Below are 17,351 nucleotides of genomic sequence, written 5' to 3'. Positions count from 1 at the left end.
AAGGGGGGGGGGAAATATGGAAATATTCTAAGGCCTAGATGGCTTATGTCATTTCTGGAATGAGGTTTTAGAATGAAGTGCCAGGGTATCTTAGCTTAGCAGCAGAAGGAAAGTGAGTCTTTCAATATATTAATAAATACATTGTAGTTATTGAGGATACAACTAATTTCTCAGATTTATTATACTAAATTCTGTTTTCAAACAGCTTTATTGAGATACAATTTATAAAGCATAAAATTCATCTATTTTAAGTTTATACTTTGCTGTTTTTTAGTATATTCACAGACCAGTGTGACCACCAACATAATCAATTTTGGAGCATTTGCATCACCCCAGAAAGAAACCTTGTACCCTTTTTCAGTCTGCCTTCATTTCTCCCCAATCTGTAGATTTGCCTATTCTGTACATTTTGTATAAATGGTATCATACAATATGTGGTACTTTTGTGTTTGGTTCTTTTACTTAGCATGTATAAATGCTTCATTTTTACTGTTGTAAAAAAAAACAACCACATAAGTGTATCCTCTGAACAAGTTTAAAGGATTAAATATATGCACATGGTTGTATAACACAGTGGTCGGCAAACTCATTAGTCAACAGAGCCAAATATCAACAGTACAACGATTGAAATTTCTTTTGAGTCAAATTTTTTAAACTTAAACTTCTTCTAACGCCACTTCTTCAAAATAGACTCACCCAGGCCGTGGTATTTTGTGGAAGAGCCACACTCAAGGGGCCAAAGAGCCGCATGTGGCTCTCAAGCCGCGGTTTGCCGACCACTGGTATAACAGATCTCTAGAACTTTTTCATGCATGTCTGAAACTCTATACCTATTGAACAGTAACTTTCCATTTCTTCCTTTGACCAGCCCTAGCAACCACCATTCTGTTTTTGTTCCTATGAATTTGATTGCTATAGATACCTCATGTATTTTGTTGTTGTTAATACCCAAGGATATTTTTCCATTGGTGTTTATTTATTTATTTATTTTTCTCCATTGATTTTTAGAGAGGGTGAAAGGGAGGGACAGTGGGGAGAGACAGAGAGAAACATCGATGTGAGAGACACATTGATTAGTTGCCTCCCCGCATGCACCCCAACCAGGGCCCAGGGATCAAGCTGCAACTTGTATGTGCCCTTGACCAGAATTGAACCTGAGACCCTTCAGTCTGCAGGCTGACACTCTACCCCCTGAGCCAAACCAGCTAGGGCTACCTCATGTAAATGGAGTTGTAGTATTTGTCTTTTTGTGATTGGGTTATTTCATTTAGTGTAGTGTCCTCAGGTTCAATCACATAACAGGATTTTCCCTTCTTTTTTAAAGTAGGGTTTACAGTTGTGAGTATCCAAAACACAGTTTATTTTTTTTATTATTATTCTCTTATTTTCTATATGAACCAAACCTACTTTTTTTGTGCTTTTTTGTTGTTGTTGTTAGTCCTAACCTGAGGATATTTTTTCCATTGAATTTTGAGAGAGAGAGAGAGAGACTCTCGAGAGACATCTATATGAGAGACACATTGATTGACTCTCACAAGTGCTTGACCAGGGCAGGGGATGAAACCTGCAACCCAGGCATGTGCCCTTGACTGGAAATCGAACTTGAGACCCTTTGGTGGGCCAGCTGACGCTCTAACCAGTGAACAACACTGGAGCAGGAGTCACTGCCTCTGAAGTGTGAAGGCCGCCTGAGCGAGGCCCGTTAGCACTGGGAGCTTCTCTGAATCACATCAGTCAGTCCAGTACCCTGCAGTGCAGCATCCCTCCACTGAGGTGGCACCACCCCTCAACCCCTGCCTCAGGGGTGAGGGTCCTTGCCCCTCTGCCCGGGAGTCCTTCTATGCCCCTTAATCCCTGGCTGGGCCCACCCGCGTCTTGGGGCCACTGCAGAACCTCTGTCTTTCTGCAGATGAGGCAGATCCCTGCCCTTGGTCTCCGCGAAGCTATGAATCTGTGGCCAGAGGCCAGGTCTGGGTCTCAGCAACCCCATGCCTGCAATGTTCCCAGGGACCCCCGGGAGTGGCTCTGGCCTTGCCTCCACCTCCCCGGGGCGGCAATCTTCCCAGGGACCCCTGGGGAGTGGCTTGGCGGTCCGGCCTCGCCTCCCCGGGGCGGTGATCTTCCCAGGGACCCCCGGGAGCGGCTAGGGTCTGGCCTCTCCTCCCCCGGGCAGTGATCTTCCCAGGGTCCCCCGGGGAGCGGCTTGGCGGATCTGGCCTCGCCTCCTCTCCCCGGGGCGGCGATCTTCCTAGGGACCCCTGGGAAGCGGCTTGGCGGTCAGGCCTCGCCTCCCCCTCCCTGGGGTGGCAATCTTCCCAGGGACCCCTGGGAGCGGCTAGGCAGGTCAGGCCTTGCCTCCCCGGGGCGGTGATGTTCCCAGGGACCCTGGGGACCAGCTAGGCAGGCCGCTGCCCCTCCTGGGGCCTGCGATGAACCTGGACCCCTCCTGTGCCATCTGGCGCTGCCCACCCCACTGCTTCCCCGGCCGATGGACTGGTACCTTGTGGGCAGTGTCTGGCGCTGCCCGCAGGGCCTCCTCTGCCCCCGATGGACCCGTACCCCTGGAAGCAGGCCATGGTGCTGCCCGCCCTGCCTTCATATGCAAATTAACTGCCATCTTTGGTGGGTTAATTTGCATACTCACTCACTGATTGGCTGTGGGCATAGCGAAGGTACGGTTGATTTACATATTTGTCTATTATTAGGTAAGATAATTCGTGAGAAATTTTATGGTTTTATCTGGCTTAGAATCTATATTTGAATGTTAATTGTATCTGTCATTATAGGATACTAATTTCAACTTTTAATCTCTTGGAGCTTAAGCCAGAGTGTTTTTGAGAGTTTCACATCTCTGTACCTTTGAGAGTACAGTGATGGCTGCATGGAAACAATGCGTTTTCCTCTAACTTTTTAGTTAATACTGAACTTGTTTCTCCTCTTTTAGCTGTGCGGTCAGAGAAGAAAAGACTGAGGAAGCCAAGCAAGTGGCTTCTGGAATACACAGAAGAATATGATCAGATATTTGCTCCTAAGAAAAAACAAAAGAAGGTACAGGAACAGGTACACAAGGTATGTTCCAACATTTCTATAGTCTTTTAGTAGTCCTTTTAAGATGCTGCAATTTTGCCTTTCTATATCATGTTTTGTCCTTATGGGATAATATTTTCCTTAACTAGGATCTTACTTTTGTTTGTTTGTTTTTGTTAATCTTTACCTAAGGATATTTTTCCATTGATTTTTAGAGAGAGGGGAAGGGAGGGGGAGAGATAGAGAGAGAAAGAGAGAGAGAGAAACATCGATGTGAGAGATACACATAGATTGGTTGCCTCCCACACACGCCCAACCAGGCCCTGGGATCCATCCTGCAATCAAGGTAAGTGCCCTTGACCGGAATCAAATCCACGACCATTCAGTCCGAGGGCCGATGCTCTATTCACTGAGCCAAACTGGCTAGGGCAGTGGTCGGCAAACTCATTAGTCAACAGAGCCAAATATCAACAGTACAACGATTGAAATTTCTTTTGAGAGCCGAAAACCAACTTCTGCGCATGGGCCACGAAGTTTCAGTCACACTGTAGGTGCGTGCCCACACGTGGTATTTTGTGGAAGAGCCACACTCAAGGGGCCAAAGAGCCGCATGTGGCTCGCAAGCCGCAGTTTGCCGACCACTGGGCTAGGGCAACTGGGATCTCTTTTTAAGTTTTTTACCTCTAGTTTCTGGTACAATACTTAGCATATAGTAGTTAGAAAGAAATATATAAATTAGTCTTTGTGTAGTGTGTGTGTGTGTATTTCCCCCTTTCAAAGGTGATTTTTGGTGATTTAAGGATCACCAAAAAACAGCATAAAAAATATGTAGTATGATCCTAACTTTTTAAACAAATGTAATCCCTTATTTGATTTATTTTTATTTTATTTTTTAAAGTATATTTTTATTGATTTCAGAAAGGAAGGGAGAGGGAGATAGAAACATCAATGATGAGAGAGAAACATCTATTGGCTGCCTCCTGCATGCCCCCTATTGGGGATGGAGCCTGCAATCTAGGCTCTGTCCGGGAATCGAACCAGTAACCTACTCGTGCATGGGTTGATGCTCAGCCACTGAGCTACACCGGCTGGGCATGGTTGTTATATTTCTTAACTTTCTTTAAATGTAGAAAAGTTCCTTTTTTCATTTCCCTATCTATCTAAGCAATGCAAGTACCACATTTGGTTTATCCATCTTCTAATGCAATTGTGTGTGATTGCTTCTTAATAGGTATCACTAAGCTTGGTTCTCTATCCTCTATGTTCCCTGTTAAGTAGAAATTGTAGCTAACAATTTGATAGATTAAACTTAAACATTTTTAGCTGGATTATATCATAGGTGATATGTATTACATAGTGCATGACATTAGAAGGCATTTAACATCCAATTAATTATTCACAGTGATGAATAACTGATTTTTCCCTTTTAGGTTTTACTTCTTTTGCTCAAAAAGCAGTATGCGTCAGCCATTTCCTTGATAACTTTTTAAATACCAGCTGAAGATCCTTGCCTGTATTAGGAGTTAACAAAATGAAGACTTATATCTTTTTTTTTAATCCTCACCCAAGGATGTTTTTTCCATTGATCTGTAGACAGAGTGGAAGGGGGGACGGGGCGAGACAGAGAAACATTGATGTGAGAGAGACACATCAACTGGTTGCCTCCTGCACTTGCCCTGACCAGTGCCAGGGATTGAACCTGCAACCAAGGGATGTGTCCCTGATGGGAATCGACCTGAGACCCTTCTTCAGTCTAACCATTGAGCCAAACCGGCCAGGGCAAGACTTACATTTTATTATTTCTTCTATTTTTATTAGCTGAGAATCTTAATATTTCTTATTAACTGGACATTTTTATTGTTGTGAAATACATGAAAGGCAGAATAAATGCTTCTTTTCCATTTATTTACCAACTTAACATTAGGAGTTCATTATTAGCTTCTTTAATAGGTGACATGTTAGGGAATCTTTTTTTTCTTTTTTTGAATTATCACTGTGGCCTTAATGAATTTTTATAGCTCCAATCAATTGCATTTTTCCCCATCTTTAAAAATTTATAGTAAAATATATACAGTAGTCTCCCATTCTACAGTATTAGTTACCATGATGAGAAAATAGTAAATGGAAAATTTCAGAAATGAACAATTCATGTTTTAAATTGTGTGCCATTCTGAGCAGCATGATGAAATCTTGAGATGTAATGTTCTGCCCCTCCTAGGACATCAATCATCCCTTTGTTTAGCCCTTAGTCACTTAGTAGCCCTTTTGGTTATCACATCAACTATGGTGGTATTGCAGTGCTTGTATTCAAGTCACTCTCATTTAATAATGACTCCAAAGTGCAAGAATAGTGAGGCTGGCAATTCGGATATACCAAAGAGAATAATGTGCTTCCTTTAAGTCGGGTGGGGAACATCTGGCCCGAGGGCCGTATGAGACCTGGGAAATAATTTGGTCTGGCCCTGCCAAGGTATTATGGGTGAGTTAATTAGCTTGCCAAATATAGCAGGTTAATTTTAAGTAGATAATTTTGTATGGCCTGAGAATGATGTTGTAAATATAATATATGAATGGCTTTTGGCAGAAGAAAGGTTCTCCATCCCTGCTAAATGAAAGGTGAAAGTTCTCAACTTAATAAGGAAAGAAATAATTGTAGGCTGAGATTGCTAAGGTCTACCATAAGAATGAATCTTCTATCCATGAAATTGTAAAGAAGGAAAAAGAAATATGTACTAAATTTGGTGTTGCACCTCATGCAAGAGCTACAGTCCCAGTCATGATAAGTACTTACTTAAGATGGAAAGGCACTAAATTTGTGGGTGGAACACATGAACAGAAAGGTGTTTCAATTGATTATAATGTGTTCTAGGAAGCATTGAGCCTATATTAAAACTTCAGCAAGGAGTCCCCTGAAATGAATGACACCAGGCCATTGGCTGCAAGTAAGGGATGGTTACACAGATTCAGTAGTAGATTTGGCATTTTATCATCTCATATTATCACAAGAAGAAGAGTACAGTGTAATAAGATATTTTAAGAAAGACTGCATTCACATAACTTTTATTATAGTATATTGTTATAATTGTTCACTTTTTTTATTATTAACTAGAGGCCCGATGCACAAAATACGTGCAAGGGGCTTGGCCCCCGCTGCTGTGGAGGCCGCCTCTGCAGTGGCTTTGTCCAGAAGGACGTCCGGTCTAATTAGCATATTATGCTTTTATTATTATAGATTATGGTTAATCTCTTCCTGTACTTAATTTATAAATTAAACTTTATCATAGGTGTGTTATGTATAGGAAAAAAACATAGTATATATAGGGTTCATTACTACCCAGGGTTTTAAGTATCCACAGTGGGTCTTAGAGCATTCCCCCTGCGGGTACTACTTTATAACATAAAATTTATAATTTTAACTATTTTTAGGTGTATAGTTCTATGCCATTAAGTGCATTCACATTGTTTTACAACCATTACCACCATTCATCATCTCCAAAACTTTTTCATGTTCCCAAACTGAAATTCTGTACTTACTATTTAAAAACTTCCTATTTACCCCTTTCCCAACCCATGGCAACCACCATTCTATTTTTCCTCTCTGTGAATTTTATTATCTAGGTACTTCAAGTAAGTCAAATTATTAGTGTAATGCCTTCAAGGTTCATTCTCATTGTAGCATGTGTTGTAATTTTATTTCTTTTTAAGTGCATTATTCTTTTTGACAGTCAAATTACTTTGGCCTATGGATTCTATTTTTATTTTTTGCTCTTAGGTAAGTTCCCGCTGTGAAGAAGAAAACCTTTTAGCTCGAAGTCGATCTAATGCACAGAACAAGCAGGTGGATGAGAATTCTTTGATTTCAACCAAAGAAGAGCCTCCAGTTCTTGAAAGGGAGGCTCCGTTTTTGGAAGGGCCCTTGTCTCACTCAGAACTTGGAGGTGGACATGCTGAGTTGCCACAGCTGACTTTGTCTGTGCCTGTGGCTCTGGAAGTCTCTCCACGGCCTCCCCTTAAGTCTGAGGAATTGCTAGTTAAAACACCAGGTAAGATGCGGATGGGGTCTCATTATGTAAGTGGATATGACTAGAGAAAGTAGGAGATTTTAGTATGTTTTATTTTAGTGTGTTTTGATGGAAAGCCAGTGGTGTATCTCTACAACAAAACTACCCACTTTGTCCTGAGAAATCCCTAAAGTACTGGCTAAATGGATAAAATGACCATAAATTGGTGACACACTGTTAAAAAGACATTTTGAAAAACTACTCTCCTTACTCCATTGTTGCTGTTCATGACTGTTGGTCTACTACCATGTGAGTCAACACCAAGATAGCAGGGTTTTTGAGAGTCACTGCACACTGTGAAACCTATGCTTCAGATACTGGCTCACCAATCCTTGTGTTACTTGGGAAGTTGTTTAACTGCTAAACTTATTTCCTCATCTATAAAATGGAGATTATAATCTAATAATGTATAATGTAATTTATCTGACACATAGGAAGCAGTTTTGTGTAAATATTCTCTTGAAGTGGATTGCTGTTGGTTTTCACTTAGTTATTCTTTATATATGTGTCACCTGATGACAGCTGGATCTAACTAAACGTATTGTGTCTAATTCATCTTCTGACTGTTGAATATTGTGGTCAGTAAAAGTTGGTTGTAGCTTTTTACATTCCCAAGAATACCTTGTGATGATATTCCTTTAAGAAAAGTATCCTAATTGTGTTTAATCGAGTAAGGCAGAATCAAAAAGACTTTAAATAGAATAATAGTTACTATTTCATTACCTACTATGTGCCAAACTCTGTTATTAGGCTTTTAACATAATTTTTAAGAACAATCCTGCAAAGTAAATAAATGTCTTTTATTAATTAGGAGCAGAACAAAAATTCTAATCCTAGTTCATTTATGCCCAGAATTCAGGCTGTATTTCACCTTACTTCTCCTTTGGTCCTTACTATAATTGGTCCTTACTATAATTGAATTGCTCTAAAGGCAGTTCTGCCCTTTTGATGTCTTCTTGTGTTCTTTTGTGATTCACACACACACACACACACACACACATCCACACATTAGTTTGTCTATATTGAGAACTATATTTTATATTAAGTAACATTTTAGAATAAATTCCTACCCTGCCCCTCCCCACAAGATGATGAGAAAAACATTAAAAAATATGGTGACTCGTTTTTGTGTAGTATATAGATTTTTAAAAATTAGCTTGTGCCCAGTTTCTACATCATCTAATGAAAAGATACATGTATTTCAGGAAATTATGAAAGTAAGCGTCAGAGAAAACCAACTAAGAAACTTCTTGAATCAAATGATTTAGACCCTGGATTTATGCCCAAGAAAGGAGATCTTGGCCTTTCTAAAAAGGTATGTTATTTTAGTCAATTTAAATGCTGAACATATACCTAGAAATTATAGAACGCCAGCATACACTTGGTCGATCTGAGAGATCCTATATTAAGAGACTATTTTGCATTTATGTGGACATGTGTAACATTTGGTTTTAGGTTTTCATTACAAATGAAAATGAAAAAAGCTTTTAAGAATGAGTAAAGCGTAAGCCAGTCGGAGAAAAATAAATATCACATGATCTCACTCATATGTGGGATATAATGATCAACATAATTTGATAAACAAAAATAGATCCAAGACAAATGGCAGGGGAGGTAGGTGAGTTAGAGAGCAACCAAAGGACTTGTATGCATACATATTAGTACAACCAATAGACACAGACACTGGGGTGGTAGGGGCTTGCCTGGGGTGGGAATGGCGGGGTGGTGGGGGAGGGACGTCAGTCGGGGTGAAAAGGAGACATATGTAAAACCTTAGACAATAAAAAAAAAATTAGGATAGCCCTGACCGGTTTGGCTCAGTGGATAGAGTGTCAGCCTGCAGACTAAAGGGTCCCAGGTTCGATTCCGGTCAAGGGCATGTACCTTGGTTGCAGGCACATCCCCAGGAGGGAGTGTGCAGGAGGCAGCTGATTGATGTTTTTCTCTCATCGATGTTTCTAACTCTCTATCCCTCTACCTCTCCCTTCCTCTCTGTAAAATAAAATATATTTTAAAAAACATTAGGATTAAAAAAAAAAAAAACACAAAAAAATGGATTAAAGTTTGTGTTTGTTGTAATTAAACATTTAAACTTAAGGTTTTGAGTTTGCAATCTTGGTTTTTCATTAGCCAGTCATCATTAAATAGTAGATGGAAATAGAAAATTATTTTCTAATTCTATAATGGAGGTAACAACTGGATACTGATTCCTTAAGAAACATCTTGTGCCCCTTAAGTGTGAGAAATGGTAGTTAGAATTTCAGTTGTAGGATGCATAGATTTCCTATTAAAAATTTTTTAAAGAATAACTGCATATTTTAATTCAATAATTTGAGTTTTTGGACTTCTTTCTTTAGCTATAGGAAATTCTACATTATTTTTTTAATCCTATATTAAGGCCTCTTAAGTTTTTTTTTTTCTTCATTATTTAATACATTTTTATTGATTTTAGAGAGGAAGGGAGAGAGGGATAGAAAAATAGAAACATCAGCTATAAGAGAGAATCATTGACCCACTGTCTCCTACACGCACCCCACTGGGGATCAAGCCTGCAACCCAGGCATGTGCCCTTGGCCAGAATCGAACCCGGGATCCTTGAATCCACAGGCTGACACTCTATCCACCTAGGGCAAGGCCTCTTAAGTTTTTACTCATCTAGATTAGTGTACAAATGTAAATTTTAATTTATTTGTATTCTTCTTTTTTAATTTCATTTTAAAAAAATTAAGTTTTTATTGTTGAAAGTATTACATATGTCCTCTTTTTTGCCCCATTGACCCCTTCTGACATCCCCCCTCCCCCCCCCCCCCCCCCCCCCCCGCCTTCACCACCTTATTGTCTGTGTCCTTGGGTTATGCGCATATATATATATAAGTTCTTTGGTTGATCTCTTCCCACCCACTCACCCACCCTCCCCCGCCTTCCCTTTGAGATTCTGCAGTTTGTTCTATGCTTCTATGTCTCTGGATCTATTTTGTTCATCAGTTTATTTTGTTCATTAAATGAAAATTTTAATTTATTTGTGTTCATATTCCTCATTTTAGAGGCAGAGAAGCATCATACAGACTGTCAAACTACAGCGGGAATGCTGGGAGGGTTGGGGGGTAGGTATGAGACCAACCGAAGGACTTGTATGCATGCATATAAGCATAACCAATGGACGCAAGACACTGGTGGGGGCGGAGGGGATGAGGGCATGTGCCGGCGGGGTAGGGGAGGCTGGGGGAAGGTCAATGGGGAAAAAAAGGAGACATATGTACTACTATTTATAATACTTTAATTAAACAAAATAAAATTTAAAAAAAATAAATAAAATAGTCAAACCCATAAAAGAAATTCCTCCTTTTAAAAACTGAATTATATCCTTTAAATTCTTTTATTCTTCTCAAACCAGTCTTATGACATGGACTTTTTAATTATTCTATGCTCATCTCCTGCTCATCTCTGTAGTTTGTACAACCTTCCATGATAGCATGTCTATAACTCACTATCCTCTCTTTGTACCTTACATTCTAGTAAGGCTATGATAATCTCCTTCTGCAATGCTTTCTCTCCTGGCTTTGTCTTATTCAAATCTTAGCTATTTTGCAAGATTCTGGAAGAGGTAAATGGGCAGGGCGAGGGAAACTGGAATTCAGTTGAATATTTTGCACATAGAGTGACATTTACAGTCAGATGATAAATTTAGTAGTATTATACAAGGTGAGTCATGGAAGGCTCACATGAACATGAGGAAAGTAGTATTCTTATTATTAATGTATATAGTAAGCATTTGGAAATTCACACCTGTATTTTATCTTGTTTTGTCCTCACACTTGGGGAACTTTATATCAAGGATGGCATCCATTATGTTGACTTTTTTTGTCGACTAAATTTTGTTTTATATTCATGATGAAGAAAATTATTTTTGTGGGAAAAAGACATTTTCTTGAAATGGAACTAATTCATACTGTGAATTACTCTTGATGTATAACTGTTTTGTCTTAATGTTGCTGTAATTTATATTAATTAGAAAGATATTCCATGATTCATAGTTTTTTAATGTAATTCCATCAAGTAAACAACTGTATAAAATCTAATAATTATACATACAACTTTAAGAATGGAGATTTTAAATACAGGGTGGGATAGAACTGAGAGAGTGAATCTTTGGGTACATAACCTTTCTCTTTCTCCTCCCACTTTAGAGCTATCTTCTGTATCTACATTTGGAGCATTTAAAAAAAAAATCTGATGCCTTTCCCTATGAAGTTTCCATTAAACCAGGATTCTGTATCTATGGCAGTAGACTGTTCAGCTTTTGTTATATACTATAAAGTGTTTATTTTATGTTGCATTTTACTTATTTGTAGTGTTATGAAGCTGGTCACTTGGAGAATAACATTACTGAATCATGTGCTGCATCTCATTCTAAAAAGTTTGGTGGAGGTGAGTATTTATGACATTTCAAAAATGTAATGCAAGAAAGAGTGTAAAGCACCTTGTCAGTCAACTAGAAAAGTTATTATTATTTATGTAGGGAAGACCAGTGAGGTTGAGTGTTGAAGACTTGTTTGCCCAAAATATGCATACTAAAACTATGCATGACACCAGAAAATTATATCCCTTTCAGCTTGATCTGAAATTAGTTAAATGGAATTAGAATTATATTACTGTAGCCATGGCCAGTTTGGCTCAGTGGATAGAATGTTGGCCCATGCAATTGGGGTTTGTGTGAGAGGAAACTAATCGATGTATCTCTCACATTAATGTTTCTCTCTGTCTCTCCCTCTCTTGCTCTGTCTAAATATCATTGGAAAAATGTCCTCGGGTGAGGATTAACAACAACAACAAAATGAATTATATTAGCTTAAGGAAATATTAGGAACAGTAGAGAAAAATTAGCTTCTTAATTTTCTTTTTAAATAATTCTCCAGAATACATCATTATTTTTTTGATTTTGGTTCAATTTTTGTTTCTATAGGACAGAAAATATGGAATCTGAATTGAGAGGGAAATTATAAATAATCTAAGCCAGTCTTTGACAAATAGTTTTAGTTTCTTTTTATCACATTATAACCTGAGCGTATGCTTGAAAAAGAGAGCTTACATTTGCACCTAGTCCATTGTGGTTGCTTCTTAAGGGCTTTGGAATCTTTTCAATTAAGCTGGAAAAGATTTAGAGGCCCAGTGCATGAAATTCATGCATGGGTAGGGTCCCTAGGCCTGGCTGGAGATCAGGGCTGATTGGGGCCTTCCTTCAGCACACAGGTGGAATGGACAGCCCTTCATTTAATAATGGATATAATAGTTATAGTTGGAGAATTTACTCTACCAGGTCCCTTGCGTAGGACTATTACTGCTAGTCCATCTAAAGCATTATAAAGAGTTAGGATATCCTATATAATAAAGAGGTAATATGCAAATTGTTCCTCACACCCTTGCACAAGATGACCACCCCCATGTGGTCAAAGATGGCTGTCTCCATGTGGTTAAAGATGGCTGCCACAAGATGGCCAGCAGGGGAGGGAAGTTAGGGGCGACCAGGCCAGCAGGGGGGGGCAATTGGGGGCTATCGGCCGGTAGGGGAACAGTTAGGTGTCGATCAGCCTGGCAGGGGAGTGGTTAGGGGGTGATCAGGCTGGCAGGCAGGTGAGCGGTTGGAAGCCAGCAGTCCTGGATTGTGAGAGTGATGTCCAACTGCCGGTATGGGATCGGGCCTAAACCAGCAGTCAGATATCTCCCAAGGGGTCCCAGATTGGAGAGGGTGCAGGCTGGGCTGAGGGACACCCCCTCACCCTCAGTGCACGAATTTCATGCACCAGGTCTCTAGTCTATATATAAAAGCCTAATATGCATAGTGTCCCCTAGGGAGTTTGATCGGGAGGCCAGGAGTTCCATTGCTTGCTGTGACGTGCACTGACCACCAGGGGGCGGTGCAGAACGATGGAAGGCCCCAGCCGGCAGCCGGGGAAGGAAGGCCCCAATCAGCCCTGATCACCAGCCAGGCCTAGGGACCCTACCCATGCATCAATGTCGTGCACTGGGCCTTTAGTTATTAATATTACCTCTTATTTTATAGAAGAAAAATGAACATGAAAGAGATGGCAGTGTTGGAGAACTATATCCAGACTCAACTAAATTCATTCTACACTACTGTGTTGTTATCCACCCCAGATTTTCTCCATGCTAGTTTTTTGAATCACTTTGATAATTTGTGTGCCAATGACATTTATTGATTATTATCATTCCTGAGATATTAGCCCAGATTTGAGCCCACTCCATCAGATGTGGTCTGCCAGCAAAGGGTATCATGGGAGGATTATATTTCATGTAGTATTAAATGCATACTTCTTTTTTAAAAAATAACTTTCTTTTTTTTAAATATATTTTTTATTGATTTCAGAGAGGAAGAGAGAGAGCGAGAAAATCAATGATGAGAGAGAAACATTGATAGATTGCCTCCTGGATGCCCCCTACTGGGGATTGAGCCCGCAACCTGAGCATATGCCCTTGACCAGAATCGAACCCAGGACCCTTCAATCTCCAGGCTGGTTCTCTATCCACTGAGCCAAACCTGCTAGGGCCACACTTCTTTAAATGTGATGTGTGATTATTAAGTTTTCTAGCAAGTAAATGTAGCAATATGTTTGATTATTTTAACCTTGTATATAATTGTAATTCTTAGTTTTATCAATTTGCTTGCTTGCTTTTTTTTTTTTTTTAGTTAATCCTCACTGGAGGATATTTTTTTTAATTGATTTTTAGAGAGAGTGGGAGAGACGGTTAGTGAGAACTAAGGGTTGGGAAGGAGAGAGAGAAAGAGAGAGAGAGAGAGAGAGAGAGAGAGAGAGAGAGAGAGAGAGATCAATGTGAGAGAGACACATTGATTGGCTGCCTCCCTCACCTGCTTATGCTCCAACCACTTGGCAACACTGGTCAGGGCTACTTGCTTGCTTTTTTAAAAAATTGCTTACAAAATAATATTAGCTCTTCCTTATACTTTCATACTTAATTTTTTTTTTGTAAAACATACAACTTGCACTTTATTCTTTGTATATTTCATTTAAATTTTTCTTCTTGTGCCCTAGCCAGTTTGGCTAAGTCGATAGAGCATCGGCCTGTGGACTGAAGGGTCCCAGTTTCGATTCCGGTCAAAGGCACATGCCTGGGTTGTGGGCTTGACCCTCAGTAGGGGGCATGCGGGAGGCAGCCGATCAATGATTCTCTCTCATCATTGATGTTTCTATCTCTCCTCCTTCCTTTCTCTCTGAAATCAATAAAAATATATATTTAAAAAATTTGTGTTTTTTATTTTTTTATTTTTCTGCTTGTGAGAATTTTGGACCTTCTGCCATTACATTACCTCTTTCTTTAGTCATAGGCTATCAGTAGCATTGATAGAAGATCTTCATCTCCATTAGGCAGTCCAAGAAAGAACTAAGGCAGTTTTCCAAAGTCCAGACTCTATTGATACCTAGCCTAAATATCTTGAAACATAATATGAAACAACTCTTTAGATTCCTCTTGATGTTTCTATAACAAAGATTTAAAGTATGTGTAATAGAAAATGAGAGATTGCAATTTCATTTTCTAAATATGTCAGTTAGACCACACTTTCACTTTTTATTATTGAATGTTCAAGGTTAAAGTACCACTGTATGAATATATGAATATTCTTTTTCCCTTTCCTCTTTGCCAAATTTTATATTTATTTTTTGTTAATCCTCACCTGAGGGTATTTTTCCATTGCGTTTTAGAAAGAGTGTAAGGGAGGGAGAGGGACATAGAGAAACATTAATGTGAGAGACACATCAATTTGTTGCCTTCTGCACACACCCCAACCAGGGCCAGGGATCAAGGCTACAACTTAGGTACGTGCCCTTGACCGGAATTGAACCCAGGACCCTTTAATCCGCAGGCCGATGTGCTATCTACTGTGCCAAACCCACTAGGGTTAAGCCAGATTTTATATATTTCAACTTTTCATCTTAAGTCATCCTATATAATAAAAGGCTAATATGCAAATTGTCCCCTCGACCAGGAGTTCGACCAGCAGGCAGGCCAGCCAACTGCCCATATCCCCACCCCCTGGCCAGGCTGGCCGGACCCCAACCATGCATGAATTCATGCACCGGGCCTCTAATATCTATACTAATAAAAGGGTAATATGCTAATTAGACTGAACATCTTCTGGACGACCTTCCGGATGTCCTTCCAGAGATCCTTCCCGACAAAGCCATGTTGGCGGGGCCAAGGCAGAGGAGGTTAGAGGCGATCAGGCAGGCAGGGGAGAGCAGTTAGGAGGACCAGGCCAGCAGGAGAGAGCAGTTAGGGCAAACAGGCTGTCAAAGGAGAGCAGTTAGGGGGATCAGGCTGGCAGGCAGGTGAGCAGTTAGGAGCCAGAGGTCCTGAGGTATCCCAGATTGGAGAGAGTGCAGGCCGAGCTGAAGGAACCCCCTTCCCATGCACGAATTTCATGCACTGGGCCTCTAGTACAGTGATATAATTTACTATCTTTAATCTTGGAAGCCAAGTTTTAATATTTTGGTCTGACTATATAAATGTATTTTCTCCTCAGCTATAGGATATTAAAGTCCTTTGAGGAACTAGAAAGTCTTATTTCAACCATGCAGGACAGTGATTTTCAATCTGTGTGCCACAAGTATTTTTAACCTTTTGCACTTGGATGTCGAGTGTGACTCGACACGGTTAGCATCGGTAGCAGCTCTTTTTATACTCTATGAATGTATCAATAATTTGAAATATAAAAAAATCCAAATAAATAAGTTTGTATGAAAAGAAACTCCAGTTTTTTATTCTACTGCTGCGCTTTGTAAAATCTGGGGTATTTAAAAAATTAAATCCCGAGTAGAATAAAGGAATCGAGAAAAAAGCAAGCGAGTGCAAAGGATTAAAATATGTAATACCTATTTTAGTCTGGGGCACTGACCTCTTTTCCCTTAGATTGTAAAAAAAGAAAAGAAAAGAAAAAGCCAATAGCCAACACAATAATAGCTGTCTGATGAATGAATCAAAATTATACCTTTTTTTGTTTTGTAAGATCCACAGAAAAAATATAATACATTTTTTGGTGTGCTGCAGAATTTTAGTAATTAGTCTGTGTGTGCCATGAGATGAAAAAGGTTGGAAATCGCTGTTGTAGAATGAAATTGCTTTAGTAACCTACATATACACTTACTATTTAATCTATATGAGACAGAATTTATACATTTGTAGCTAATTCCCCAACTACTTATATAGTCATTGGTAAGTCTCTTTACCTCTCTGCCCCTGGTTTCCTCATCTACAAAGTTGGAGAATTAAACACTAAATTTAAGGTTAGTTTTTACTCTAACATTCCGTAATTCTATGAGGGTCCTTTAGTTGAGGATAGGAGTTCTTGGACATGGTTATCATTCACTAGCAGGTAACACCTGTTTTCCTCTCATAGGCACTACCAAGATATTTGATAAACCAAGAAGGCGAAAACGACAAAGGCATGCTATAGCTAAGATGCATTGTAAAAGAGTGAAAAATGAAGACTCATCAAGAGAAACTCCAGGCTCAGAGGTATTACTCTGTTCCTAATCTTTTGATCTTCCAAAGTGAAGCTACTTTTCACAGTGGAGGCCACATTCCTCTTTCCCTTGAGTTTATTTAATAGTATTCTCCTGAAATGGCTAATGAATATAAGGAATCCTGGAGAAAAAGGATAGCCTGATCCTAGTAAAAATCAGTCAAGGCACATATGGCATCTGTAGGTATGACCTTTTTACAAGATCACATTGTATGCTCTAGGTGTCAGATGAAATTTCACGTTTCATCATGAAATTTCTAAAAACCAAAGAGCACAATAGCAAGTAACCATATGATCCAAATGTTGCCCTTTAAAAAAGTTGAGACTGCTGCAGTTAGGGGGAACATTCATTTGCTTATTTTTTAAGACCATCAATTGCTTAATTTTAGAATAAAATTTGTAAACATTAGTTTTTAGGAAATAGAGGTAGATTTAAAACAATCTTTTGGAGAGCATCAGTGTAGTCATTGATGCTAGGTCTGGCTTTTATAACTCAGGTTAAAAGAGCCTTAGAACAAGTCAGGCCAGCATCATCATACATTATAATATTGTTTCTTTCCAGGACGATTTGAATAGAATGCCCAAGATGGGCATTATTTAGGAAACACTGATCTTGGAAGGACAAATAAGTAATCAAATAAACTTAAGAATGTTTTCTCTCCCTTAGTGAAACCTTAAAATGGAACAGCTCAAAAAGTTCCAGT

The 17,351-nt window shown here is 39.4% G+C and overlaps 1 protein-coding gene across 6 annotated transcripts in view; it reads left to right on the top strand.

The window, feature by feature from the left end:
• Positions 1-17,351, top strand: part of NSD1 (nuclear receptor binding SET domain protein 1) — a 140,065-nt gene that overhangs the window by 59,446 nt on the left and 63,268 nt on the right. For all 6 annotated transcript variants that reach the window (XM_079771820.1, XM_079771818.1, XM_079771821.1 and 3 more), the window contains 5 exons: positions 2,945-3,069; positions 6,800-7,070; positions 8,294-8,403; positions 11,441-11,516; positions 16,522-16,640. In XM_079771820.1, the coding sequence (XP_079627946.1) occupies positions 2,945-3,069; positions 6,800-7,070; positions 8,294-8,403; positions 11,441-11,516; positions 16,522-16,640 (701 nt within the window). The remainder of the gene's footprint in view (positions 1-2,944; positions 3,070-6,799; positions 7,071-8,293; positions 8,404-11,440; positions 11,517-16,521; positions 16,641-17,351) is intronic.

Source organism: Cnephaeus nilssonii, assembly GCF_951640355.1.
Source record: "Cnephaeus nilssonii genome assembly, chromosome: 5".
NCBI lineage: Eukaryota > Metazoa > Chordata > Mammalia > Chiroptera > Vespertilionidae > Cnephaeus > Cnephaeus nilssonii.
This window is presented reverse-complemented; position numbering and strand designations above follow the sequence as displayed.